Raw genomic sequence first — 27,470 nt, forward strand, 5'->3', positions numbered from 1 at the left:
TGAGATGCTTGGTGTCTTTAGCTTTTTAAAGGTCTCTTTTGATGTAGATGTGCAAACCCTGCTCATATTTTCTTAACTAGTATTTTGACGTGGGAAGAAAACCACGGTGATTTCATTTAATTCTAGTCTTTCAACATATAATAGCACCATGTATAGCCTAACAATTGAACAAGTGGAAAAAATAGTTATGCATTCTAATGGAGTGTACAGGATTCACGATATTTTGATTTCATTACAGTTCTTATGAAATTTCCAATAAATTTTATTTTTGTAGCATGTAAGACATAAAAAAGACCTTCAAAACAAAGAGAATTGAAGACTTGAAATTATCTTGCCTCATGTTACTTGATATATTCATAAAAACAATTTGATTACTGCCTGTGAATATTATGACATTGTCTTCCACCATCGTTGCTCTGTTGGGGAAGCTCTTTTTCTAATCTGAAAGGTTGTTGGAATTGCTTTAATATGTCAATTCAGGCAACGAGTTAAATTGTCTTGAATCAGTATTCTCGTGAGATGACCAGTTTGTTTAGCTTTTCAAAGGTCTGTTTCGATATTGATGTACAACCCCAAATAACATTTTATGAACTACCATTTTAACATAGGAAAAAATCCACGGTGATTCCATTTGATTCTAGTCTTAAGAATACATTATAAACTGCATGTGTATTAAATCCGAATACAATATAGTTACACATTCTAATGGAGCGCAAGATTTGCAAAAAATGACTTTCATTACAGTGCTTATTAAATTTGTAATAATTTATTTATTTATGTAACATGTAAAATTAAATGTTTCATTGGTAACAGAGGCTTTTAACAGGCCAATCATGATAAAACACGATCTTATCCCAATATAATTAAATATCTGAATAACAAGAAAAATATCATTGCATATATAATACCAGGCAAATGCGTTACAACAAAATCATAGTTGATGCAACTGAAGAACTAATGCACTAGTGTCATATCAGTTTACGGCACTCTTCATCATTAATTTCCAACTACATGTTTTTGAATGTCTTCTGATCTCTGTTTTATCCTGATACATCATACAGTTTAGTTCTACAGAGGTTCAAAGTTGGTTTGACTGACTTGTGGATTCGTCCTCATTCTTCAGGCTTATGAACTCTACCTTTCAAACAATTTTATAATTTTCAAGTTCGGTAGTATTAATCCTTTCTGATATTTCCACATTAAATATGTATATTGAGAGAAAAAATTTATGCCAACAGTTATAAAAACTATCGACATGAATTGACAAATAAATATATTGATCGTGACTGGAATTCAAAAATCTATAGAAGCTATACACACATCTCAGTAATTCAAAACATTTCAAAAAGCTTTAAAAACTATAAAAATGGCTCTATGATTTATATATATTGACCATGACAAGGGTGCCAAAAAAAAGCCTTTTAGAGATCCTCTAAGGCTTACAAATTTCTTCCTTTCATATATTATGTTCGACTTGTAGTGCCAGTTTCACTATAAGAACGTGATAAGGAGAAACATGTAAGTAGAATTCTGGCCCAATCCTACTAGCAGAAGAATACTAGAGCATAAGGACCGACTCAAACACCAGATTCATCAGAACTATGAATTCTGCATTACATCTTAAATCTAAACACAAGAACTACAGATATTTAACTTTGGACAAGCCCTGGATATTTTCACTTTAAAGTAAATGCTAGAAACGCCTACATGTTAACTAATTAAAGTTGCAAACTACCGTCATCTTTGGCCAGAAAGAGACAGCCTCCAACCTAGCACTGAGTCCATGTTTTGCATGCAGCTCTACAGAGTGAAGTTTTAGAAGCTTGCAATCTAAATAACAAAAAGATAACTATTCATGAAGGTTGCAATCTAATAAGGACTCCAATTTGAAATGAGAGAAACATTTAACGGAAAAACAGAAGGCATTTACGGATTACCATTAATATGAATCCCCACTTATTCCCAATATTAAAGGCAACTCATATATAATTGAAACTGAGGAAAGCCAGCTTATACTAGTACAGCTGCACCTGACAATATTCTAATCTTAGAAAAATAAAATTCAGAAATGCACAACAGACAAGCAACCAGATCTGAAAGGAAATAATGATTAAAGCATGAAATCCAGCAGTTACAATTACCTTTACAGCCAGGCCAAAATTATCTGATCTGGTACCCACGACAAGCAGCTTCTCTAAAGTTCCCTAGGACTAGTAGCTTCCCTGAATTCCCTTATCATTGGAATCATGTTAACTTGGCAACCAGACTTGCCTTGTACAGCACCCATTTGGGTAAACAAGGGTCTAACATTGACCGCCAACATTAACCAAGACTACATTATAATTTACATCCATCTAAATTTGAATAGCTCCATAGCCACAAGTTTTAATCTATATTGAAAGTAGTGTGAAGCCTCTACCTACTTTTTGCTTTTCAGAGCAGCTAAACTGTACATTACACTAATCCCAACAACTGGCATGTTAAGTGTACTGTAATGTTCAAACATCATTAGGGCAGCGGAGTAGCAACTATTCCAATTCGATCAGGTAACCCTTACTGGCTCACCAAGCATTTTTAGGCATGATTCCTATCATGTACAGTGCCTTCCTGCAAACCTGCAACCAAAAACCAAATTATTTTGCACTCCAATGCATCCATACAAACTATAATGATTTTTTTTTGTAATTACAGTGAATGAAAACTCAAGGGAAAAAGCCAAATGAACTTTCTTGAGTATAAATTCCAGATAATCTTCAAATTCATTCCAATCAGGGACCAATCTACATATAAGTTGATGCTTGACCTGTCATTCTTGCAACAGAGTCAACAGGTCGGAATTCGTCCTCTGATGATTGAAGCATTTTTGCACGACCAAATGCATCACTACTAGATCGGTTTATCTGGGTAAATTGTTGATTCTGAGGCTGAGGCATTGCTGAAGTGGACAAAGCAGCAGCTGAGTCTACTGGGTGAGGAAGAGAGACTAAATGTGGAGCCGTATGGGTATGTGGGAGCTGGTGTGTGTTTACAATGAAAGTTAGGGAGTCCCTCTGCTCAAAACTTGAGACAGAATGGCTATGCTGAAGGACATCAGTCATATTGACACCATTTTGGCTTTGATTGATGTCTCGGTGTTCAAAGTGACCAGTCTCCTCAAAATTTAAACCAGTATGCTCCTCATCAGATTGCTTGCATATCTGCTGATCTGAAGATTCTGATATACAATCCAGTCTGGGTTTCTTCTGTGGCGGCTGCCCACTCCTTGAACTTTCCTCAGGTGAATTGGCCCTGCTAGATGACTCATCATCTCCAAGTGATTCTGACGATGGTGGACCCTGCTGTGAAGAAAGTGACTGAGATTCATCATGTGACAAGCAATTGAAAGATTGCTTTGCTACTAAACTGGAAGTTCCTTCAGCCCCTGTACCATCTTGGGAAGCCCCTGAACCAGGACCTAAACTAGAACGATTGATTTTAGCATCGAGAGGCTGTTCAGATAGCACCACAGATGCAGGCAAACTAAAACCTGATGAAGTTGTACCATCTTTCAATGCACCACTTAGCCTTTGTTGTTCTTCTATGATCTTCTGCAGATATTTCCCTTGTGCCTCAATGCGCAACTGTAATTGCCTTTGCACCTGAATGTAACTTTATATTAATGCCTAGACATAGCTTGAACTTAAGATAAATGATTAAGTAATACAGTTCACCAAAAACCAAATACAATTATACATGTTAATTTAAAGATGTTAATTGAGAGAGTTAAAACCACTCCACTACTCCAAGTAATTACCAACCTAGGCTTTGACAGTAAATCAAATTTAGACCTAATACAAAGTTCATTCATTTTTCCTTTATCTTTTCAACATTTTCAAGATTTTCCAATAAAGCCCAAACTGTATAGATATGAGGAAGATTAAGCTACAACCAAATCTCAAACTATTTTTTTCTCAGTCCCAAAGGCAATCATGTCCTAGCTTGACTTTTGCTCAAGTATAAACTTGTCTGTTGGATGTCAAAGTTGGATGTCAAATAGGTGATAACACATGGTTGCAGCTCCTTCACCTCCGCATTATGGTCAATAATGGCCACAAAGTTTCCCAGGTACAATCAAACAGAATATTCATTGCTTCCCAGTTGAAGTTCATTCAGGAAAGAAGGGAGGTCAGTTCCATTAGGAACCTTGGGAAAGATTCAGCAGCCAATTTGCATAACCACCAAGTGGTTAGTAGAAGCTGTTTTTACAAAAATATGCTAACCGTTATATTTGAAAAAACCTCAATATAGCTAGAGGCAGTCGTCCATATATATCAGACTCTGGAGGAAATTTCACAAGCACAGATTTTGCACCCACTCATGTAAGAATGAAAGTAAGTTTGGCATTAAGTTGTTACACAAAAGTGGATGTATAGCAATTCTGCTTCTCTACCTGGGGATATATAAGAAACTACATCTACTGTCATAACCAGCCGGAAAGAAGTTAAATTGGACATACTTTAACAAGAGACAATTAATTGACAAGAGGTAATTAATTGAACATGTTTGAACATGAGACAATTTTTGAACTGCTAAGTTTCGTACATACATAATTAAATCAAAACATAGGTGACTCAGATGCAGAGAAAACCTGATTGTTTTTTATGTTGTGTTCCCACAAATTTTAGAGCAGACAATAGATAGGCTTATTTTTGCTCATATATGATCTTTAATAGGTACTTTCAGAAAATGATTACAAACCACTTATGCCCTCATAACAAACAATTTATTGTGTTCATATTGTTAAAGATTGGTAGCTGCAGAAGCTATCAACTATAAGTTATAACTATGATGGTTGTTTCTCTTAGGAATTGTAACTTTCGTCAGCGTTGACGCTTCATTTGTTCACTGGCTTAAAGACTTCATTCATTTCAGTCCAGTCATTTAATATAGACTTTATATATTTGAGAGAATCTGAGTATGATTGAAGTCTTTTTCTTGGTCATCATCAGTTTTCATAGAGCCATGCGCGTGCATGACAGTTGGGCACCCAAGAGATCTTATCTTGCGTAGTGTTTGGCAAGCAAAGAGTCACACCTTTTGAAGACCGCAAAGAGTCTTCACTGTCAGCAAACAAATGTTATGCTTGCGTAACTGTTGAAGATTGAAGAGCCACATGCCAGAAGCCTAAAGGTCTTACCTTCTTGTTTTACGGCATTTGAGCTTTTGGTAGAGGATTCTAATCAGTTGTGGATGCTGGTTCTGAGATCGCTGTCATTCATTTTGAAGTCAGATTATTGTTTAACATTTGCTGGGTGCCGTTCTTCTGTGAGTAAAGAGATCATCGTTCTTCTGTTGAAGTCTTGAAGCAACTTATTCTGACATCATTTTTTAGCAGAGTGTTGCTGTAGGATCATATTGAGACTTAAGTGTTGTTGTTGATCAGTATTGTTCATTATTCTGTGATTAGTTTGTGTCTGCAGGATATTGAGGGAGTGTTGTATATAATTGATATTGTATGTAGCAGTTTTCATGTGTGTAGTTTTCCTGTTGCAGATTCATTTAATTGTGGAGAGAGTATTGGTTATTAATTTTAGAGTGTGCAGACTCAAGAGGGTGTGAGCGTTGTTTTAGACTCTGTTATTATTCAATAAAAGATTGCTTTGTGTGGCTGGGTCTTTCACCCTCAAGTGGAGGGCTTTCCAAGGATAAATCCTTGTGTCTATTTGTTCTTTGTGTGCTTAAGACTTCCGTTCTATATCTTATTAGTCTGGTTCAAAAACAAGGTACCAGAGCACATTTAAGTAAAAACCAAGAACCGTAATTATTCAAACAATGAAATTTTCTTTTCTTTTCTTTGAGATCAATCCTTTCAAGTTTCAAAAAAAAATATGGTGAATGGACAGATGGTGCATCCAATTTCACTTTATAGAAATTCAGAGTAGGATTGTAAGGATAAAGTACTACAATTTCTATGTAGGTAAAGTATATTGAGTCAAGAGTTTTCAGAATTAAAAGACTCTCAGGGGTCCTATTCTTAGATCGTGTTTCAACCCATTCTAAATCCTTCGAATAATAATATACTAGAAGGGAGGCATGGTGAAACAGAATAGGACGATTGGATACTCAAAGAATTGTGATGACTAATGAGTGTCGAATATGCAGTTCGGTGAGTTATTGAATGCAGAGGACCAAAAGAAGTTTTCTACGGGATGTTCTGGAATGGAATTCCATAGAAGTGTTTGAACCTGGGTTGGAAGGTTTCTTTGTGAATCTGTCAAAAAAATGATTATTGTCATTTGCAGGTCCGAGTTCTGCATGCAAAGTAAATTAACTTGAAATTCTGTAGTAGTAATTGAAACAACTTTATGATCGGCTGTGAAAAGAAAAAAGGAGGGCATTATTGGTATCAATACTTATCTTTAATAATAGAGCATAAATTAATGTTAGGAAAAGCTAGATGTCGCGCCCTTTATTTGCTTTAGTGAAATTAAATCTGGCAGCGGCTTTATGATATAAAGCTATAATTTAAATATTTCACAAAAGTTGGAGAATAAATAATATATTGTTCAAGCACTCCTATCGGACAGACCATATACCTCAATGGTGATAAATTCTAGAGAATTTGAGGCAGGATATTGTGAATTGATTGCAGAGATGTCTTGTATTTGGGAGGCATGGAGGTATCACCTTGAATTATATACCAATATTCAGAATGATGGATATTTCGGGATATATGTGAACAACACCAAAAAACATAGTGGCAGTGAACGTATTATTCTAAGACCAGACAGCATAGCTATACTGTTAATTATGAGACTTTATCTATGAGTGAGAAATCTTGTTTCTTTTGATCTTATATCCTTATGATAACATATATATATATATATATATATATTGATTGAATAGAGAAAATGTTGCTATGTCAATGTGCTGACTGTATTTGATTTGAAAGCAGACTAATCTACCGTTCTATAGCTGCCGAAATTTGTAGGTCGGTGATGAAGACTGAACTCTGATTGGTTAATACTGAAGAATGAACTCTGCAATTTAATACCTAAGATTATGCTTTGATTTGTGTGTTCATTGTATCTGGTATACTCACCGATTGCATATAAATAAGAAAATTAACCTGTCTCGGGAGACCCTGTCCACAATTGGACATGTCTCCTTTGGGGAGTATGTCCATTTGTGGATGGGCCTCCCTATCCGGACCGGCACTGCATGTCAGAATGCAGTTAAACTAAGTCGCTGCTTACCATAATTCAATCGGTGATTTGGAATAAAATAAGATTAGTTTCCCAACTAGGCAAAAACAGATGATTGATCATTCAGCCTATTCAATATTATAATTTGCAATGACTTATGTGTAGGGTGATATATATATATATATAATATAATTTATTGCATATTTATAATATTTATCATAACTTATTTATATATCACATATATATAATATAATGAGAAATTTATTTGACTGAATAATAACATTAAGTTTTAACAAATACAATGGTGAGCCCAATTAATCGTTTTCCAGCGGTCCTTATTCACCACTCAACCAAGCTATTCAATGTTTGATGGAGTGTCAATATTGTTGGCATGTGTTGATAGGACTATGTTGCTGATTAGCTGAGAAGACATTCAAAGTTTCATGTGCATAAATCATGATTATGGGTTCTGTTGAAGTTTCCTGAAACATACTTTCACATTCCTCAAAGTTTTTCAAAGTAACTGATTGCTAGGAATTCTTGCTAGCTGCATGTTGATGGTTTAAGCCACAGGAATTTACGAGATTATGATGTGTAATGGGAACAATGGAACAACTGAAGGATTCATATGAGAACGTATAGCTAAAGAGCCTTGAAGGACAGAATCTTGGAAGAAACTTCTTACCTGGAAGGGTATTTATCTGCTACTATGCTTTATAGATAAATGTTCAAGGCGGGTGTTACAATCTCAGCTATTGAGGCATCTCATGCAAACCTTGCCCAAAGCTTCCATTTTGACATCAACAGGGAGGAAGCTGTCATGTCCATCTATGCTTACACATTTGGCATTCATGTCTATGAGGATAGAAGCTGTGCAGATCTGAACCTTTAGGTGCAAAGATCATGAAAGAACAATTGGTGGATTGTGAGAAAGTTCTATGAGGATGGAAGCTGTGCAGATCTGAGCCTTTAGGCGCAAAGATCAGGAAAGAACAATTGGTGGATTGTGAGGAAGTTTAGACAATCATTGAGATAAATATTTATTAGTACGATATTCATATCATTGTATTTAAAATGATTTTTGATATACATACAACAATATTATATGAACACTTAATGTAGTCTTTCTTCTATGATTTTGTTCAGACATGCTAATAGTTGTATTTTATATTATTTTGCTAATATTGTAAATGAAATTGGTGATCTGTTATATCATATATGATAACTGTATGATTTCCAGGTCAGGCTGGCTAGAATCTCCTACAATAATAGTTATGTATAGTTTGAACTTTGTATTGCTGTAAAACAAATGTAGTTGCAGACGGAAAACTGAGACGAGAAAATCATAAGTTCAAACAACTTCTTTTCTTAATTATTGGGTCATATCTCTTGTGTGAGATACATTGCTATCTGTGTTTCTATTGTTGAAAGCATTCTTCAACCTCTATCGGGATGTCAATGTATATTTGTAATATTTTTAACAGATATTTGTAACTGCAGGAATACATTGATCAGAGTGGTCTTGGTAATAATGACACCACTAAACATTACCAACAGTTCAAATCTCCAATTCAAGGTGACTTTATACTATCTGTAAGCTGCACAGAGTTGTTCAGTTCTACCAAGCACTGTGATTAAGCTCATCCTTGGAGTCTGGTACCAAGTTACTGCATCTTGATTATCATAGTCCTCTTTAATTTAGAGGTGAATGGCTCTGTGATTGCTTCATGAGCTGGTTTAATGGTTAAGCCCATATTTTTAACACAATTGCATGGGGACTATATTGGGTGGTGAAAATAATATTTTGTGGTGGCTTCAGTCTTTGTTGCCGGGAGTGATTATTGGGTTGCATCTGTGCATGGACTTTGATCAAGTAGGAGAAGAACATTCTTTATTTTTGGCTTCTCATATCTTGCCTCAGTTTTGGCTCATAAATGGTTGGATGTAAGAGTGAGATCCTCTGTAGTTGGGAATTTAATGTGTCCACCTATTGGTGTTGTTTATGAGGGCGAATTGCCTTTATTCTTGGATTGAAGCATAAGGTAAAGAATGCAAGCACTGGTGTTTCAGACCATTTAACAACTTGCCGTTTTCTGTAGAGAACATAGAGTGCAAATCTTATGCCCTATTTTTTTGGGCAGAACTTGCTGTGAATATCTACAATACTGTTTCCAAATTATCATAACTGATGAGTGATGGTGTACGTTGTTTCAGACAGTCACAGCAGAAGTAAGTTGCCTGTCAAGAGACATTACAGTGGTATAACCCAAGACTCATATAACTGGCATTATTAAGGAAACCTTGGCAGAATCAAGAGAGTCACCACATTGGGCATTTACATTGAATTTGCTACTATATCATCAACAAAGGCACTGTATATTCATCTTGCCTGAGTTCTGGACAAGAATTTACAAACAATGAGCTTTCTGGATGTGACTACAATCTGTGGGTTCTTTCATTGCATTGAGCAACGCATGTCCAGTATATTTTCTGCATCGAGCTGGAGATTTAGTGGGTGCTTGAGCGGCAGATGGATAGTGCTAAGTCCTTTGCAGAGGATCAGTAAGCCCGTGAAGCAGTGTGGCTTTGAAAGCTCCTTGATTGGTCAAACATTGGAGTCAACTGTAATTTATTGTGATAATTTAAGTTGTGAGAACGCTGCCCTTTCTAAGAGGGAGCCTCTGCTGAAAGGGAGTCTCAGCATCAGTTCTACTCATTACTTGCTATTAATGCATTTTTCTCTGAGACAGTAAAATTTTAGGCGAAAGCCCTTGTTTGCCTCTAAGATGGAGATATTGCTCTTTTCACTCATGGGAGTAGCCATAGTGGATGTCATCTTGAGAGACTCCATCACAAAATCACGTTGAGTAACTCCATGATGAGAGCTTGTATGTTCATTTATTTCACACGTGGGAGTAGCCATGGTGAACATCATCTTGAGTGACTCCATGATGCTATCATGTTGAGAGAATCTGTGATAAAGTTTTGGTTTCCCTCGCAATGGATGTAGCCATTATGTCTATCATTTTGAGAGACTCCATGACATGAGAATCTGGAAAGGATATCTCCTTTGCTAAGAGCGGTTGTTGAAAATTGGTAGCTGCAAGAGCTATCCACTATACCTGCAATGGTTGTTTCTATCAGAAATTGTACTCTTCATCAACATTGGTGCTTCATCTGTTCGCTGGCTGAAAGACTTCTTTCACTTTAGTCCAGTCATTTAATAGACATTGTATATTTGAGAGAATCTAGTGAATATTGAAGAGTCTGATTCTTGGTTAATGTCAGTTTTCACAGAGCCATGTGCATGCATGACAGTTGGGCATTCAAGGGTCTTATCTTGCCTACTGTTTGGCAAGCAAAGAGTCTTTATCTTGCATAGTGTTTGGCAAGCAAAGAGTCACACCTTTTGAAGACTGAAGAGTCTTTACTGTCAGCAAATGAAAGTTTATGCTTGTGTAACAGTTGAAGATTGAAGAGCCACATGCGCCGCAGCTGTCAGAAGCCTAAGGGCCTCCCCTTCTTGTTCTGTGGCATTTGATTTTTTGGTAGAGGATTCTAATCAGTTGCGGGTGCTAGTTCTGAGATCGTTGTCATGCAGTTTGCAGTCAGAATCATAGTTGAACATTTGCAGGGTGTCGTTCTTCTATGTGTGAAGAGATTGTCATTCTTCTGTTGAAGCAACTTATTCTGTGTTTGTTTTCCTGCGGAGTGCTGCTGTACATATTGAGACTTCAGTGTTTTGTTTTTTTAGATCGGTAAGGGGTCAAAGCCAGGATTAGTTATTATTATTATTATGTGTTGTGATAAATTATTATTATTTATTAAGCTCAAGTAGATTTGAACCCAAGACCTCTCCAATAAGAGGCTCACAACTTACCGTTGTGTTGTAGGCTGAGACTTCAATGTTGTTGTTGATCAGTATTGTTCATTATTCTGTGATTAGTTTTTGTATGCAGGAGATAGAGGGAGTGTTGATTATAGATATTGTATGTAGCAGTTTTCATATATATAGTTTTTCTTGTTACAGATTCATTTATTGTAAAGAGAGTATTGGTTATTATTTTTCAAGTGTGAAGACGAAGAGAGGATATTGGCTTTGTTTTAGACTCTTCTATAATTCAATAAAAGATTGCTTTTAAGTTTTTGGTGTGGATGGGTTTTTCACCCTCAAGAGGAGAGTTTTCCCAGGATAAATCCTTGTGTCCATCTATTCTTTGTGTTTTTGGGATATCTGTTCTTTCTATTTTTAAGATATCTGTTCTATATTCTATGCTAGTCTGGTTTAAAAATTAACACATTAATGGAAAATGCAAAGCAGAAATATTTTACAGCAGAAAACCTACCTCAAGCTGCTCATGTAGGCGTTTTTGTACTTCCATCTGCATCTGCAATGCTTCTGTAATTTGCATTCCCCTGAAAATAAGAGAATATATAATTAGCATTGTGTCCAACACCAAACTCCCTAAACAATACTGAAATACATATGTATATGAATAAAAACACCCACAGTCAGGTCTACACAACGATCAATGAAGCAGCAGCAAAAAGGAAGAAACTAGAATGAAGATGATCTATGTTGCAAATTTCTACAGGAATATTAAGGCTGGGTGCAGATGAATTATGTGGACAGAACAAAAAGACATATGGGACAAGCAGGTTAGAGTTTAAAGCAATACAGACAATTCTCTACAAGATTATTGTTTACTTTACACATTACTATTGGACTAAGAGGAAGCAACCCAAAAATGTCTAGCCTGATGTTGAAGCACCTGTCAGATAATGTTGATATTTGTTTTTGTTCCACTTTTTATATTTTACAATTTTAATTCTGAGATATGTGAAACATTAACCTTAATTATTCATACTAGTCAGTTTATTCCGCGTGTGCAAGCATTTATCCCGATAATCTCACAAATGATAAAATTGTCTAACATCAAATGGTAGAGACTCTACCAAGTGTTGTTATAAATTATCAAAACTGAACCATCAACTGGAAATCAGGTACCAAATTCTCAAATAGCAGACAACCATTCTTAACAGAATCATGGAGAAATCTGTTCTTTTTGATAGTTGCCTCACATTCATGCATCTGTCAATTGAGTTCACATCTTTCTCTCTTTAAATTTAAAAAGAAATATTTCCCACTTATCGAACCTTGAAGAGACTGATGCTGAACAAGGACCTTGATGACATTGTGACAGCTAATGTGACCTGTCAACGTCTGGAATTCTTCCACTTGCCCAAGAATTTGATTAAAACAAAGAAAAGGAAAAGTAACTATTAAACTAATGACCACAACTGGCCTAGGCTAACTCTAGTTTTTAACAAGTAGCTATCTCAGCCTATAAAAGAAAACAATGTAAAATAACTAGATTGAGGTATGCTCAATCCAGCGACAATCCAAATATATGAATCAATAACAACTACAAAATAGCAAGTAAAAAATAGCAATATACGCTTAAGTCACTCAATTAAACAAGATATAGATCATAACCAAAGCTAGAGAAACTAGTTGCAATGCCTAGGCAAGGACTACCAATGGCATTGGCATCTGCCACCAAAAGAAGATTAAATGAAGAATCTGACAATGCCACTGGAAACACCCAAACCTATGAGGCCAAGCTAGATAAATCTAGAACACAAATTATTCCTCATGAAACCTCTCCTAAAGCCTAAGGCTGATGAGGCCCCATATATAGAGAAAAAAGTACTGATTTAAGTGGCTAGCAAGGAAACTGGAAGGCCCTTGATGATAAAACAAAAGAAATCTATGAAGCATGCCTGGAACAAAAGTGATGAGGTTTAGTATGCCTTGGGTGCGTTACTCAAAGATGAACATAGAGACTTCTTGTTCTCCTCATTTGTATCCATAAGGCACTCACTGTGACACCCTGTGACATTACAGAAAGCAATCAGAACAGCTGCTCTAAGAGTACCATTGGACGTTACAGTTTTTACTTACACTTCTTTCCTATGAATCCCATTGCATTCCAATCATGTGATACACCTTTGGGCTGCCATTTTAAATTAAATGCCCTAAATTCATAAGTTCTGAAATTCACATTTTATCACTTTGGAGCATAGTTGCCAGAAACGTGACGGGGAAGCCCCGTTTCACGTCGCGACGTGCGAAACAGGTTTCCCGTCACACAACGGCCGTTTCTGTGTGGAAAATATAAATTAAAAAACTATTAATAATTTGTGTGTTGTGTGAGAATAATGTTATAAATAAAAAACTATTAATATATTTTATAGCACGCATAGGGAATGTAACAGGCCGTGAAGTAGTAGTTTTCGTTTTGTTAAACTAGTTTTGTATTGTTTTAGTTTGTGTTTCAGTCTTGTTAACGAAGTAGCAGTTTTAATTTTGTTAATATTTAGAAACATGGAGTGTTATTAATCAAGTTTCTTTTTTAAAGTTTTAAGATTTTATAAAATCTAGAGAATTACTTTAGTAACAGTCAACTATTAGTTTTTTTGTGCAATTGAATTAGAAAGTGATTAATACAGTTTAAGATAGAATTAAGAATTAATTTCTAAGAAATAAATTAGTTTGGTTATATATATATATATATATATAATACGTTTCTTTTACGCAACCTTTCAAATTTTCGTTTCTCGTCACATTTATGTTGCGGTTAGGTTTCTCGTTTCTCGTTTCTGGTAACATAGCTTTGGAATAGGTACCTTGATTAAGTCAGCCTATCCCCTTTTCATGTGCAGTTAAAGTTGTTCGAATAAAGAACCAAACTGCCACTATTTCATCCAATTAATCATGATTAGTTTATTTTCTTTATTCATAGAATCCAGTGCCCAGGAGCATTAAGGGTTTCTCTCCAATCATATCTTCAATAATCATATAATATTTTTGATCCATGGGTATTATCATAACTATTTGTGTTCTTCTGTTTACTTGGGGGTATTTCATTTATGTAAATTTCATAAGCTGAGCAACATCACTTTGACTTCAAAGCAAGAGTGAGACCCTCAATATTAGTTCAGAAGAATTTTGCTTTGCAGATTATGTATAGTTGAAATTCATAATAAAACAGTAAGGGTTCAGCTTTGGTTAGCTGAAAAATTCATCCATCAAGGGTGGTACATTTCAACCTAAATTAGAAGTATACTTGAGCATCATGGTTTGCTTTTACTTGGTGTTCCAAACAAAAGGACTTTCAACCTAAGTTTGAATTATACTTGAGCATCATGGTTTGCATTTTGCTTGGAAGTTCCAAACAAAAGAACTTTCACATCTGAATTCTGGTTGAGTTGGCATAGGAATGTTGGTTCAGCGGTTGTGTTTATTACGATAATAGATAGCGTATATTATTATCTAATGGTTATCTATTTGTAGTCTATTGTAAACATTAGAATGTTTCTAATATTTAGTTAGCCTGTAGATAAATGTTAGTTTTCTATTAGCTAGAATAAAATGTTTCTATTCTGTAAGGAAATATCATTAATTCTTTTGTATATTTGACCTCTCGGTCTTTGTTAATTACAGGCAAGTATTTTACCAATTACCTTGTAATTTGGTATCAGAGCCAATACTCTAAAAAAAAATTAAAATAATTATAATTTCTTAGTCAAAATTATCTACCTTTTATTTTTTAAATTATTTTCTATGGCATCTGCTTCGTCTAAAGGCGTTTTTCGTCTGCAACTTTGGCCATTTTTCTGCAACTACTGTCTGTAATTTTTGGTAAAATCATACCCAGTTTTCATGCATTTTTGCAGCCTGTTCATGATCATTTTTGCCTATTTTATGGTCATTTTTGCTCCATTTAGTGACGTCTAGGGTTTATCAAACCCTCAGCTACAGCTTTGCACCCAGAAATTGTTTTTTTCTGCACATTTCTGCCATTTTTGGGGATTTTTGCAGCCAGGGCCGTATTTGGTCAAAACCCTAATTTTCCGTACCAGATCAAAAAAAGTTAGAGATCCTTGTTGGATTTTTTCAAGAACTCAACTGAGTTGCCATCCGTTTTTCTGAGTGCCTTGATTTTCGTACCTCAATTTTTGAGCAAGCAGATCCAAAATTTGACAACATATTCTTTCTGGGTTTTTTGAGCTCTCTTCTTGGTACCTCTTCATTTTTTCTAGGTCTTTTGTTGTTTTTGCCTCGAAATATGTGCCTTCACATATTTTCACACTTTTCACTAAAAACATGCTATGGCACCTCTGATTAATATTCTACTCAAGGGTAATTCGAAATTCAATGGTCGGAATTATAGCACATGGAAGCAACGGATACTAGCAATCTTTGAATATCGGAATACTAATCAGATTGTTCGGGTATTGCACAACGTCCAATTGCAGCTGGTACTAATCAAAATACATGGGATCTAAATAACCGATAGGTGGTGATGCTTCTCAAATTATCCATGGTTGATAATCAGCTCCCTCAAATTCCATCCAGCAAGACAGTTGTCAAGATATGGGAGCATCTCAAGAAACTTCATGAGACTTTATACAAAAACAAAGCCTTCTTTCTAATGAACATTGTTTTCAATTATATGGATGAGCAGAAATTGCTCCAAGAACACCTAAATAGGATTCAGGAAATCTATGATCAATTGCTTGCCATTGGACACCAAATGGAGGAAAAGGACATCGTGGTCATAACCCTCAAAAGTTTGCCCAAGTACTCCTGTACAGTCATGATGTAGTCTTTAATGAGCAGCGAGGACCATTCATGCTTGTTTCCCTTGTTCCTGCTGCAGCAGACCAGCCTATGAAGGCTCGTGATTTGGGAGTCAGGCTTCCATTAGGATCAACACTGAGACATCCCATCTCTTGTACAGTCATGATATAGTCTTTAATGAGCAGCGAGGACCATTCATGCTTGTTTCCCCCGTTCCTACTCCAGTAGACCAACCTATGAAGGCTCATGATTTGGGAATTAGGCTTTCATTAGATCCACCAGATAGGAGGGCTCCAACAGCTCCTGAAGCTCTAGTTATACCAATGATCCCTATACAAACACCTCCAGCTTCTCCTACAGGATCACCCAAGATTTGTAGATGCTTCAACTGAGTTTTATCCAAATTCTTCCAATGAGGAACCTAATCATAGAGCATCTCTTAATGCTAATGTTGGTCATTCTCCTCTTCGTCCTAAGTGGTGAGCTAAGACACTTGTTGATCTTCGTGATGATGAGCTCATTGATGGGAGAACTGCTTCGAAAAAGAGCAAATCTACAGAGTCCGTTAACTTTGCTCTCATGGCCAACATTCACAGTGTGTTTGAATCTCAAACATATTCCAAGGCTAAAGGAATTCCAGAGTGGGAACAAGCCATGATATCTGAACACCAGAGCCTGTTGAAGAATAACACTTGGGTCATTTCTGATCATCCACCAAGGAAGAAACCCATTGGCTGCAAATAAGGTTTACAAAATCAAATACAAATCTTATGGTACTTTGGATAAGTACAAAGCTCATTTAGTTGCAAAGGGCTTTTATCAACGTTAAGGCATTGATTATGAGGAGACCTTTTCTCCTACAACAAAGATGAGCACAATCAGATTAGTCCTAGCCATAGCAGCATACTTTGGTTGGAAGGTTCATCAGATGGACATCAAAAGTGCTTTCCTAAATGGTGATCTCCACAAAGAAGTCTACACGACGCAACCTCCTAGTTTCAAGGTTGTCGGTAAAGAACATCAAGTTCTCAGATTAGTGAAAGCTCTTTATGGTTAAAGCAGGCCCCTCGGGCATGGTACATGAAAATTGATAAGTACCTCAAAGATCAAGGCTTCCAAAGGAGTTCTTCAGACTTGAATTTGTACATGAAGACTACTAACAATGGCATCATCCTTATTATTTATGTGGATGATTTGATCATCACTAGTCATTCAGCATCTTTGATTCAAGGAATCGAACAGAATTTATGCCAGTCTTTTGATATGACTAACCTTGGGCTCATGCATTATTGCCTAGATGTTGAGGCTTGGCAACAATCTTCTAGTATATTCATCTCTCAGTCTAAATATGTCAAGTCTCTGTTAGACAAATTCCATATGCAGAATTGCAAGCTTGCATCTACACCCATGGAGAAAGGTCTCAAGTTATCAGCCAAGTCTGATTCTCCTCCATTAATGATACTACATACATGCAACAAGTAGGCAGCCTCGTCTACCTCTCTGTTACTAGGCCTGATATCAGCTTCACAATCAACTACATCTCACGCTTTATGACAGCTCCGAAGGCTGATCATTGAATGGCAGCAAAGCGTGTGCTTCGTTATGTGAAGGGTACTATAGATTATGGACTTCTTTACTCTCAAAGTTCTAAACCTAGACTCAGTGAGTTCATAGATTCAAATTGGGCAAGCTCTATTGACGATAAAAAGTCAACTTGTGTATATGTGTTCAATTTGGGATCTGGTATCGTCACATGGACCAATAAGAAGCAACAGGTCATTTATCTCTCCTCCACAAAGGCTGAATGTAGAGGGACGGTTAAGGCAGGTTGTGAAGTTGTTTGGCTTTGTCCGATGCTTGGAGATATGTAGATGTCGCTAGCAAGACCAACCACTTCATTATCAAATTAGCTTGGAATCCAATCTTCTTGAACGAACCAAGCACGTTGATGTTCACTATCACTACATACAACAGCTGGTTAAAGACGGGACAATAGACTTGCAATATGTTCCTACAATGGATCAGACTGCAAACATTCTCACCAAGCCTCTTCATCCTAATAAGTTTGTCAAATTTGGAGAACAGCTTGGTGTTGTAGACAGATTAACCATTAAGGGAGGGTATTACAATAATAGATAGCATCTATTATCATCTAACGGTTATCTATTTGTAATCTATTGTAAATATTAGAATGTTTCTAATATTTAGTTAGTCTGTAGATAACTATTAGTTTTCTATTAGCTACGATAGAATGTTTCTATTCTTTATGATTGTTTCCTAAGGAAACATCGTTCATTCTTTTCTATATATTGACCTCTCGGTCTTTGTTAATTACACGCAAGTATTTTACCAATTACTTCATAATAGCGTTTATATGCACTTTGATAGTCATTTTTTAGATAAATAATCTTATCCTTCCAGTACAGCATCTCTTCCCAATCTTATTGGCCACTTTTGTTGTTTCCTCTCCTTTAAATAAAAACTCCTTAATCCATTCCTTTGTCACATCTGCCATATGCTTGTTACAGTCAAGTTCTGCTATTTGTTCTTGGTAACGTAACGTCAAATTTATGGGCACATCTAGGATGACTTGGCCTGGACCCACAAGGCTTTTGATAGAACTTTGTAACCAGGCGATTTGGTCCTTTAATTTCTTTTTCCTTTTATTATCCTTCTTCATTCTTGCTCTTTTATAGCATGACACAAATCTATAGCCATTATTTAATCATCCTCATCTCCCAATTATTTTTCGTAGTCAATGGGTGGCCATCTGAACAATTCAAGAGGCTGACACATCCCTTTTTATTGGTGACATTGCCCTGGCCTTCCTCTTTGGTTTAGGTATCTCCCCTTCTTGAAATAAACTTTTTAAACCTAGTGGAATGATTTGCACAGGTTGCAACTCACTGGTAAGCCAACTGGGAATAGCAGTCACTGATACTTCTCCTTGACTTTGCCCCTGTTGTCTTACTTTGCTCTTCTTGTGTCTAATCTTTAGCTAGGGACTGTTGCTTATCTAAAGCATTCTCTTCATGATTATCATTATCCTATATTTAGTCTGAACGCTCAGGAGAAATATTCATCAAATTTTCTTGTCCAGAATTCTGATGTTATAGGAAGACATTCTCTTGCTGTTTTTGTTCTCTGTTCCAGGAATGTTGCGGGTTTAACATTTCCTTTTCCTGGGTATCATCATCCCGTTCCTGTTCTTTCTGACACTGTTCAATATCTCCTTATTCCAGATCCTTTTCATCTCCTCTGTGTATTTCTCATTCTAACTTCTGGCTTACGTTCTTTGAAAGTATCTACAAGGAAAAAAAATTATTGCTCCTCATCATCCTTCTCTTTGGAATGATCCTGTTCTTTCTGACACTGTCCAATATCTCCTTATTCCAGATCCTTTTCATCTCCTCTGTGTATTTCTCATTCTAACTTCTGGCTTACGTTCTTTGAAAGTATCTACAAGGAAAAAAAATCATTGCTCCTCATCATCCTTCTCTTTGGAATGATCCTGTATAGTCTCAGCAGTAGGATCATCTGTTTCATCTTAAGGCCATGTTTTGATCAGCCATGTCATCTTCTTGTGCCTTCTCATCATTAATTGTTTTTCCATTTCTAGATATAATGTGACCCAAAAAATGAATTGCTTTAACACACCTTCCATTGGTTGAATGTGAACTTCAGGAGGTACCTCTTTATTCATTTGTTCTACTTTATTAAGAAAATCTGTTTCACCTATTTCTGTGATAACTCTAAATAAGCATTATGAAGCCCAAGAAGAGATCCCAATATGTACATTCATTTCCTCCTCAACTGCTAGGTCAATAATTTCTGGGAGAGGAAACTGGTCTACTACCACCTACACTTTCTCCTCCTGAATATCTTGTTTTTCCTGTTTAACCTTAACCAATTGAGGTTTCTCTTTTGTAACAGGGATATTTTATCTTCTATCGGATGGGGCTTAACCAATTGAGGTTTATCTTATGTCACGGGGATATTTAGTCTTCTAACCAATGGGGCTTCTTTAGTTCTCTTTTTCTGCCCTGGTCCTTTATCCCTGCGGCACAGATTGTGAGGGGAAGGAAACTGCAGGTAATGAAATAACATGCTCTTCAGTCTCTATTGGAACAAAGGTCTCCATTACATCTTTACCCTAACCTTGTGCACTTCTTTGGATATGTGCAGCAAGGTTGGTGCAACCATTTTAATGATGACTGGGTTCATGTAATAATACAAAAAATTGTTCTCGTGCCAATTAAATTCATGGGGACAGCCCGGACTGGTTGAGTAGAACTTTCAAGCACCTCAGCAATACTTGTCTGTCCAGTAGAAGCTATTTATCGATATTCTTTCAACATTTCCATTTTATCTGTTCAACAGCGGCTATTTATTGTTTAAAAAGACATCAAAATCTACATCCTTTCTTGCTTTTCTCTTTCCTTCTTAAGTGATGACTACACCTTTTGATTTCTGAATATGTAGGAAGCTTTCGCAAGATTCGGTTGGTTTGTTATTCATTGGTTCGCATTAAATGCAACAGATGGAATTGGAGATAAGAGCATTAGTATGTCCTTATGGGACTCACTGTTTTCTACTTCTATTGGATTACTGACACTGAGTATCAGCTTTTAATCAGCAATGGTATGAGTGTACACTGTTATTCAACTTTTCTGATTCTGATCTTCACAGTGATGGTCTGATTTCAAATAGCAGAATTCTGGGTTTTGACTTCTTATATACACAACAGAAAAGCCAACCACCAGCACACATAATTGCTTCGATTTCTTTCATATGTGAGACAAAATTCCACTCTTTTGAGAATTATCTATAAAAAGAATCAAGGTTTGTCCTTAACGTCCACAAAGCAAGTGAATTTCAGCAAATTTTCATTTCTCTCATCAGCACCAGTTTGAGCTTGACACATAAAGGGCCTAATCAGTCTTAAGGAGGGTATTGGAGATTGTAATTAAAGATACCGTCCTGTTACCAACATACTGTACACCCATAGTTTAAAAACTTCGTGATTACTCATCACACTGATGAGTTTATACAGAAGATATGCAACTCTGCTGCAGAAACTCACGAGTTACTTTAACTTAGATTGGCAAATACAAAAGGAAACTCAGCCACTGAATACAACTTTTATTTTTATTGCCAACAGTTTGGAACTCAATGAAAAGTGATTGGAAGGATTTACAAACAAACAATTGGTTAAGAGCAATCAAAGAGCACATGCCATGAAATTTCTTGTAGCCTTGCAGGCCTTTCTTTGACACTGCTCCTTGACCTTGCTAAGGACTGCAGCACAATCCACTTTAATTTCGAAAAAAGTGAAAAAAATATTGTTTTGGGGTTGCATGGAAAAGAAATATTTTTTCTCCTTTATTGGCTTGAATTAGTTGTATTTGCACTGTCATCCCCACATTGTTCCCCGTCATCTATCTCCAAACTTGGGTCTATAGTCACTGTCCCTAGGATACATACCTACATTCCCCTATCCCCCCAGCCTGACACTGTGTTCTCTAAATTCATTTGTATGCTACTCATGCAATCAAGATAAAACAACAGAATTCTCCTCAGGATGTTCTCGCTTTCCTTCTTTCTTCTCCCATGTGAACTACCTGCTGCTCTCCCTGCCTCGTAAATTTCAAAAACATATTAGTGAGTTCAATCACACCATGCACATTGATGAGTACGAAAGAGAGAAAATCACACCGAGACAATAAAAATGCAAAGCTGGGGAGTAGCAGCAGAGCTGATGAAGTTCCTTTCTATTTGATTTAAACCTTCTTTGGTGCAAGAAAGGAGCTGCTGAGTAGGGAGGAGACAAAAAGAAATCATGCCAATAATTATCTGAGTTTCTATTGACCATTTGACCATGCAAATTTATATATGTGCCAAAAAGGCAACAGTTTAATAATTTATCCAACAATTGTCCAAGTTCTTGCAATAACTGTCATACTGATTAGATTAACCCCCCACTTAATGCTATAGTCTTCAAACAAAGTTCCCTATGAACATCAACTTTGGGATCTGTTTAAGGATGTTTAGTATGTGATACTAAACTTAAGTATGTGATACTAAACTTAAGTATTCAAAACTGAATGTCCAAAATCCATTCACACTGACAAACACCTGTGTACACACATGCACATACACGCACAAACACACACTTAATATCCTCAAATCTGCAACATGAGTATTTTAAAAAACAAACAGCAAGGGGAAAAGTTTAAAGATCCACTTACGATGCGGCATCCAAATTGGAGAGGATATCAGCAGAGTCTTTCTTATCCGATTTGTCCCCTACACAGAACACAAACCCAGCAGCACGTTATCAATCTCTTTTTAGTTGGTCTTCTATTTACACATTTAAATACTAGAAGTCAGCAGCCTAAACTTGTAATATAATTAATCATACATCCGTCCCTCAAAGCCTTTATGGCTAACACCCTAAATACAGTTGAAAGATTTCTCTGAACAATTTTGTGTGCAAAAACCGTATCATTATCTTCAAAAGGTAAACTAAACTTTATTTACCATCAGCTCCGGAGTCTGGCAGATATTTGGATAGCCGATATTTCTGCATAGAAAATCAGCAATGATGTAAATACAATGGAAAAAAACCAAATCTAAATGTATGCCCCTGTTTTTGTGACTACCTGTAAGTGACTCTTCACATGATAGATAGTAAGGCCCTGTACACCCATAACTCTTAAAACACCTTTCGGAGTTGCTCCTGCACAAAGAAAAATTGACATGTGTGATGTAATGCATTCGGACAGAACACACAACTTCACTAATTTCTGCAGTTGTCTCATGCTTCTTCCAAATAATAATGCTTCCTCACTGATTTCACTAACTTTATTTACTTAAATCTTCTTTCTTAGAGTTTTCTTTCCTTGTTCTAATGAATGCATAAGTGAGTTGGTATGCTGAATTGCTTTACCTATTTAAAATAATGGTAAGCAATAACATGCTATTTTTATATGACCATGAATATCTTAAATTCTCCCTAATAGAGAATTACTAGGAATATACTTTTATTTTTTATTGTATTCTTCTGTTGGAGGAGATATGGATTTGACCCTTAAGAGTTACCATAGAGTAGAACTTATGAGTGATTTGCCAGAGTAGCATATTTACCAATTATTGGCTTACTGTGTGCATTTTTCTGGTTCCATTACTCCAGTATAATTATTTATATCTGCTATCACATGATGGTTTCTTCTCTTGATGAGAAGGAACACCAAATTGCTTAAGACCTTCAAAAATAATAACGTTATATTTTCAAATTACGTAAGACCATTAATATCTTATATTATCATTAGACACAGAAGACAAGGATTACACTTTTGGTTCTATTCTTCTGTTGAAGAGCTATGGATTTGATCCTTCCTTAAGGACTATTATTGTTGTATCTCTGATTTAAAAGTGATCTGCTAGAATAGCATGTTTTTTCAATTCTGGATATCTTGTACATTTCTTCTACTTGACATTAGATGTGAGTGTTTGTTCATGCTTCCTTATTATTAACACAGCTAAAGGTGAGAAGACAACTAATAACACTTCTCCCTCTAAACAATCAACAAATTGGATGAATTTAGGGTGAAAGAAAGAACAATTGAAATTGTAATTAATATCCAAATATGGCCTAAGTAGATTAGTGACTCTCAAAGTACAGTAAGTTAAAATAGGTTGAAGAAGTGCCATACGAAAAAACTGGAAAAGCATCTTAAATTCCAAAGGAGATGAACCTCAAACACATAGACCCTAGACAAGTCACAGTAAACAGAACCAAATAATTGAAATTTACAAACATGTCAAAATAAGACCCTATAGACATAAAATTAGCTATCTTGTTACAGCATTAAGAAGACAAACGTAGCACTCCACCCCACTCCCCCATTCATGGAATTACTGACACAAAGCTTGACTGCCATATCCTTGTGGATGCATGATATTTGTCCTGTTTTCCTAGATATTTTTTGCCACCCACCATAACATTGTATGCTTGGGAACCAACAATCAAATCAAATGTGTGGACTTGTAATGAACTAGCAATCAAAGTAAGTCAACAGTGAAACAGCTTCATTTTTCTAAAATCAAGGACACTTTGAACTAAATTAAAAGTTCAGTTGGGATTTGTACACAGTTCTAAACAGGTTAAATTCCTAAAATAAAGTAGCACTTAGCATGCAGTTAGAAATTTCTAAAATAAAAAACATGAAGTCCTAGATAGAATCAATAAAGATTTGTTGCACAGCATTAACTAAATAGATTGGGGATAACTGATCAGTCATTGATTAAAGGTGATTGCTCAATCAAGGAAGATTATTGCCAGCAGACTTCATTTCAACATGCAAACAGTTGCACAATGCATTTTGTTTCCTATACAAAAATGTGCGATAATGCATGCATATGGATACACATATTTGAGACAAACTTAGTCTAAATTCATCATAGTATATTCCATCCCAAATGTTCCAATTTACTTCAACCCCCTAGCTTGCGCTCCGAGGAAATTATTAAACAACTAAAATCTCTTGCACAACCCATGTAAAAGCTCGTTTCCCAAGTTTTCCCTCTGTCAAATGTTAGGAGGAACTCCTATGTTCCGATCAGTGTTTCTATAAGTTTTGGAGACAGAGGGAAGTGCTTTTGTGGATGACAAAAGAAATTTGAATTTTGCTTAGTCTGTTTAAGTTAGTTTAAGAAGTTTTTCTTTTTTGATGAAAAAATTCGACCAAAACCACATATATTTTTGAGATGCAAAATTTACCAAAATCAGACAGAACACAAGATATGGATCAAACAATACAGAACTTTGTTTTTTAGGAAAATTGGAAAAATCCAACTGCATTTTTTTTAAGGGAAAAACTTGATAAACCCATCAAAAAAAATTCAGAAAACCCTAGGTCGGAGAATCGGAAAATTTCGGATTTAGAGTTTTAAAAAATTTCAGAACAAACCCAGAAAACAGGACCATAAAATGTTCAGATTAGGGTTTGCAGCAGAAAGTCCCAAAAAATAATTATGCCAGAAAATGCCGAAATAGTAGGAAAAAAAAAAAAAGATGCTGGGTCTGTGGTAGAAGACACCAAAAAAGGCTGCCAAAAATAGCGGAATATTACAAAATTGAGATGACATGGCTGAAAAAGACAGAAAAAGAAATGTATTGTTTAGATAAGTCTCTTGGTCGCAGAAACGCAGAAAAAAACAGTGAAAAAATTATGAGGAAGTCGCATGTTTATAACTTTATCGTCCCTACAGAGGAAGAGCCAATGTGCATAAAAATCACTGGTGCCAACAAAGAAACAGGAAGCCCACCAGAAAATGCAGGTTGCACTTGCAGACTGCAAAGTCACCTCTGACAGCCAGGTCAAAAGCCAAACAGGCGCTGAATTGCAGTAAAAAAATCCCTAATCGGTTTTAACTTTTTACTTTTTTTTGACATAGTGCAAATAAATAAATCATAATTTCAGATTCGGCCCATTCATGGGCTTGTTGGGGTTAATCCAACTTTGAAGCGGGCAACAGCATTCTGGACACCTCCAGAGGTTGGTTGGATTAAGATTAACTTTGACGGGGCGGCCAGGGGAAACCCAGTGTTTCAGGGTGTGGGTGTGTGGCATGAGACCACAAGGGCAACATTCTCACTCTTGCAGCCAAATGTTTGCAGGATGGTACGAATAATACTGCAGAATGTTCTGCAGCCAGGGAGCCTCTAGTCTTGGGAGCAAAAATTAGCTGTAAACGAGTCCATTTGGAAGGAGATTCAGAGATCATCATAAATGGCATCAAGAGAGGGAAGATGGAGGCATGGCACCTTGATCAATTTATCCAGCAAATCAAAGAATTGCTTCTAGAATTCGATGACTTTAAGGTTTCTCATTCATTTAGGGAAGCAAACAGGGTGGCAGACATGTTAGCCAACATGTGTGCTAATGCAGCATTAGCTCCACAAAATGAGATCTTTGAGGACCTATGTTACCTTGCATTAGAATAAAAAGAGCACTATTGTCTGGCCATTAGACACATTAATTCACACATGAAATGTTTCATACTGGATGGTTTTAAGGGGAAGGCATCATGATCCCGACTTCCGATGACATTAAATCATTCCACGATATGCAGAGATTTCCAATCTACCAATGTATCCCTCGCGCGTGTCAGCTTTGAGTGTTTTCTTGCCTCGGTACTTCGTTCCAGAGAGTTCCAAGGCAGATATATTCAGTTAGAAGGCAGGCCAAGTTCATTTGTTTCCCACTGCGACAGAAATGGAGGCAAACTTCACCTTGGGCTCGGATTCTCAGATGCAGACCTACGAAGGCCAGATTACCACACGGCACCTCAAACACATTTGTTTTTGACGACCTAACCTTTCTGGAGGGTGTGCAACAGATGTTAGGGCCAGAATACCTGAACACATTCTAAAAGAGGAGATCAAACCTAGATATGGCGTCGTTGTTTGTTGCGATCATCTTGATGGTGGGGGAATCGAAAGAAGAGGTCCGTCAGGTTGTTGTTGCATGTGTGGATAGGCAATGGCCTCTGGGGTTGGAGGACATAATTGAGAGATTTGTTCTAGGCATAGGTATTGATGTGGGAACTGAGCCATGGAGGCTAATTGGTGGAGGGGACTCTTCAATTCAGCCACTGGTTGAGTGGCTCTCCTCAAATCCGCTAGGTGCCCATATCCCCAAAGCAGAACAGGGGTGGAAAAAGGTAGCGGAGTTTCTAACTAAGCAAATTTGGCCGCCGGCGAAGAATGAATGAGGTTTGATGAAGGCCATGCCAAGAAAGAGCACACTCACTCTAAGGCAACAAATATGCCACCAAATAGCGAAGAAGTGCCACCTGAAGGAGGGTGTATCCACATCAAAAGGAGTCTGGGTGAATGCCTCATTGCTTGTCGAAGAGGGGGAGGGCAGTGGAAAGTGTCGTCAATGGAGGCAGGGAAATTCAGTGATGGACGACCATTCAACACCAACCTTCACTCATGAGGAAGCTGCACGATGGTTCAAGGAGTAACAAATATCAGACAGTGGTGATGGCGAATGCCCTGTTTTGTTTGTCTTGTTTATCTTAGTATATGGGTTGGGTGGTCTTGTCTTCTTTAGAGTGTTCATACTCTGAATTTTTGTCTAATGGCATGGGTATGGCCAAGGTATGGATAGTTAAGACAGAAAGGCATTTAGCCATATCAAAGCAATGTAACCCTTTTTTTATCAATATAATACAAAATGTTACTTATAAAAAAAAATTCATAATTTCAGATTTCTATTGTTTTTCCTCGTGTAAGAACGTGAATTACAGAAAAAATAATTTCTGGAAAAAAATTCCAGATCAAAAGAGGCTACAAGAGACCCCATTGACCCATGAAATTGTTTAAGACTAAATGAATGCAGAAAATGAAATGAATATTGCATTAGCAATGAACTCTTAGATAGAGTTTACATTAGCTTGAACAAAAAAGCAAGGTTGCTTTAATAATGACAACGTCTATAAATAGAACTGAAAGAGCAAACTAAAAAGAAAGTCTAAACAACCATTAACTAGAACTAGTTAAATATAGCAAGATACTAAAAATATTAAAAATATTCTAATAATTTGAAGTAGATTTAAGTGAGAATTTG

At 36.5% G+C, this 27,470-nt stretch overlaps 1 protein-coding gene across 2 annotated transcripts in view; it reads right to left on the reverse strand.

Moving 5' to 3' along the window:
• Positions 1–2,094: 2,094 nt before the first annotated feature.
• The window catches only part of LOC149579583 (uncharacterized), a 30,660-nt gene continuing 5,284 nt past the window's right edge, over positions 2,095–27,470 (reverse strand). For both annotated transcript variants that reach the window (XM_089786042.1, XM_089786035.1), the window contains exons 3-8: positions 22,494–22,570; positions 22,372–22,414; positions 22,080–22,137; positions 11,531–11,600; positions 2,804–3,638; positions 2,095–2,615 (exon numbers count right to left, since the gene is read on the reverse strand). In XM_089786042.1, the coding sequence (XP_089642168.1) occupies positions 2,575–2,615; positions 2,804–3,638; positions 11,531–11,600; positions 22,080–22,137; positions 22,372–22,414; positions 22,494–22,570 (1,124 nt within the window). In that variant the 3' untranslated portion in view covers positions 2,095–2,574. The remainder of the gene's footprint in view (positions 2,616–2,803; positions 3,639–11,530; positions 11,601–22,079; positions 22,138–22,371; positions 22,415–22,493; positions 22,571–27,470) is intronic.

This window comes from Cupressus sempervirens, chromosome 1 (genome assembly GCF_028749045.1).
Source record: "Cupressus sempervirens isolate cs-2001-9-10 chromosome 1, ASM2874904v1, whole genome shotgun sequence".
Lineage (NCBI taxonomy): Eukaryota > Viridiplantae > Streptophyta > Pinopsida > Cupressales > Cupressaceae > Cupressus > Cupressus sempervirens.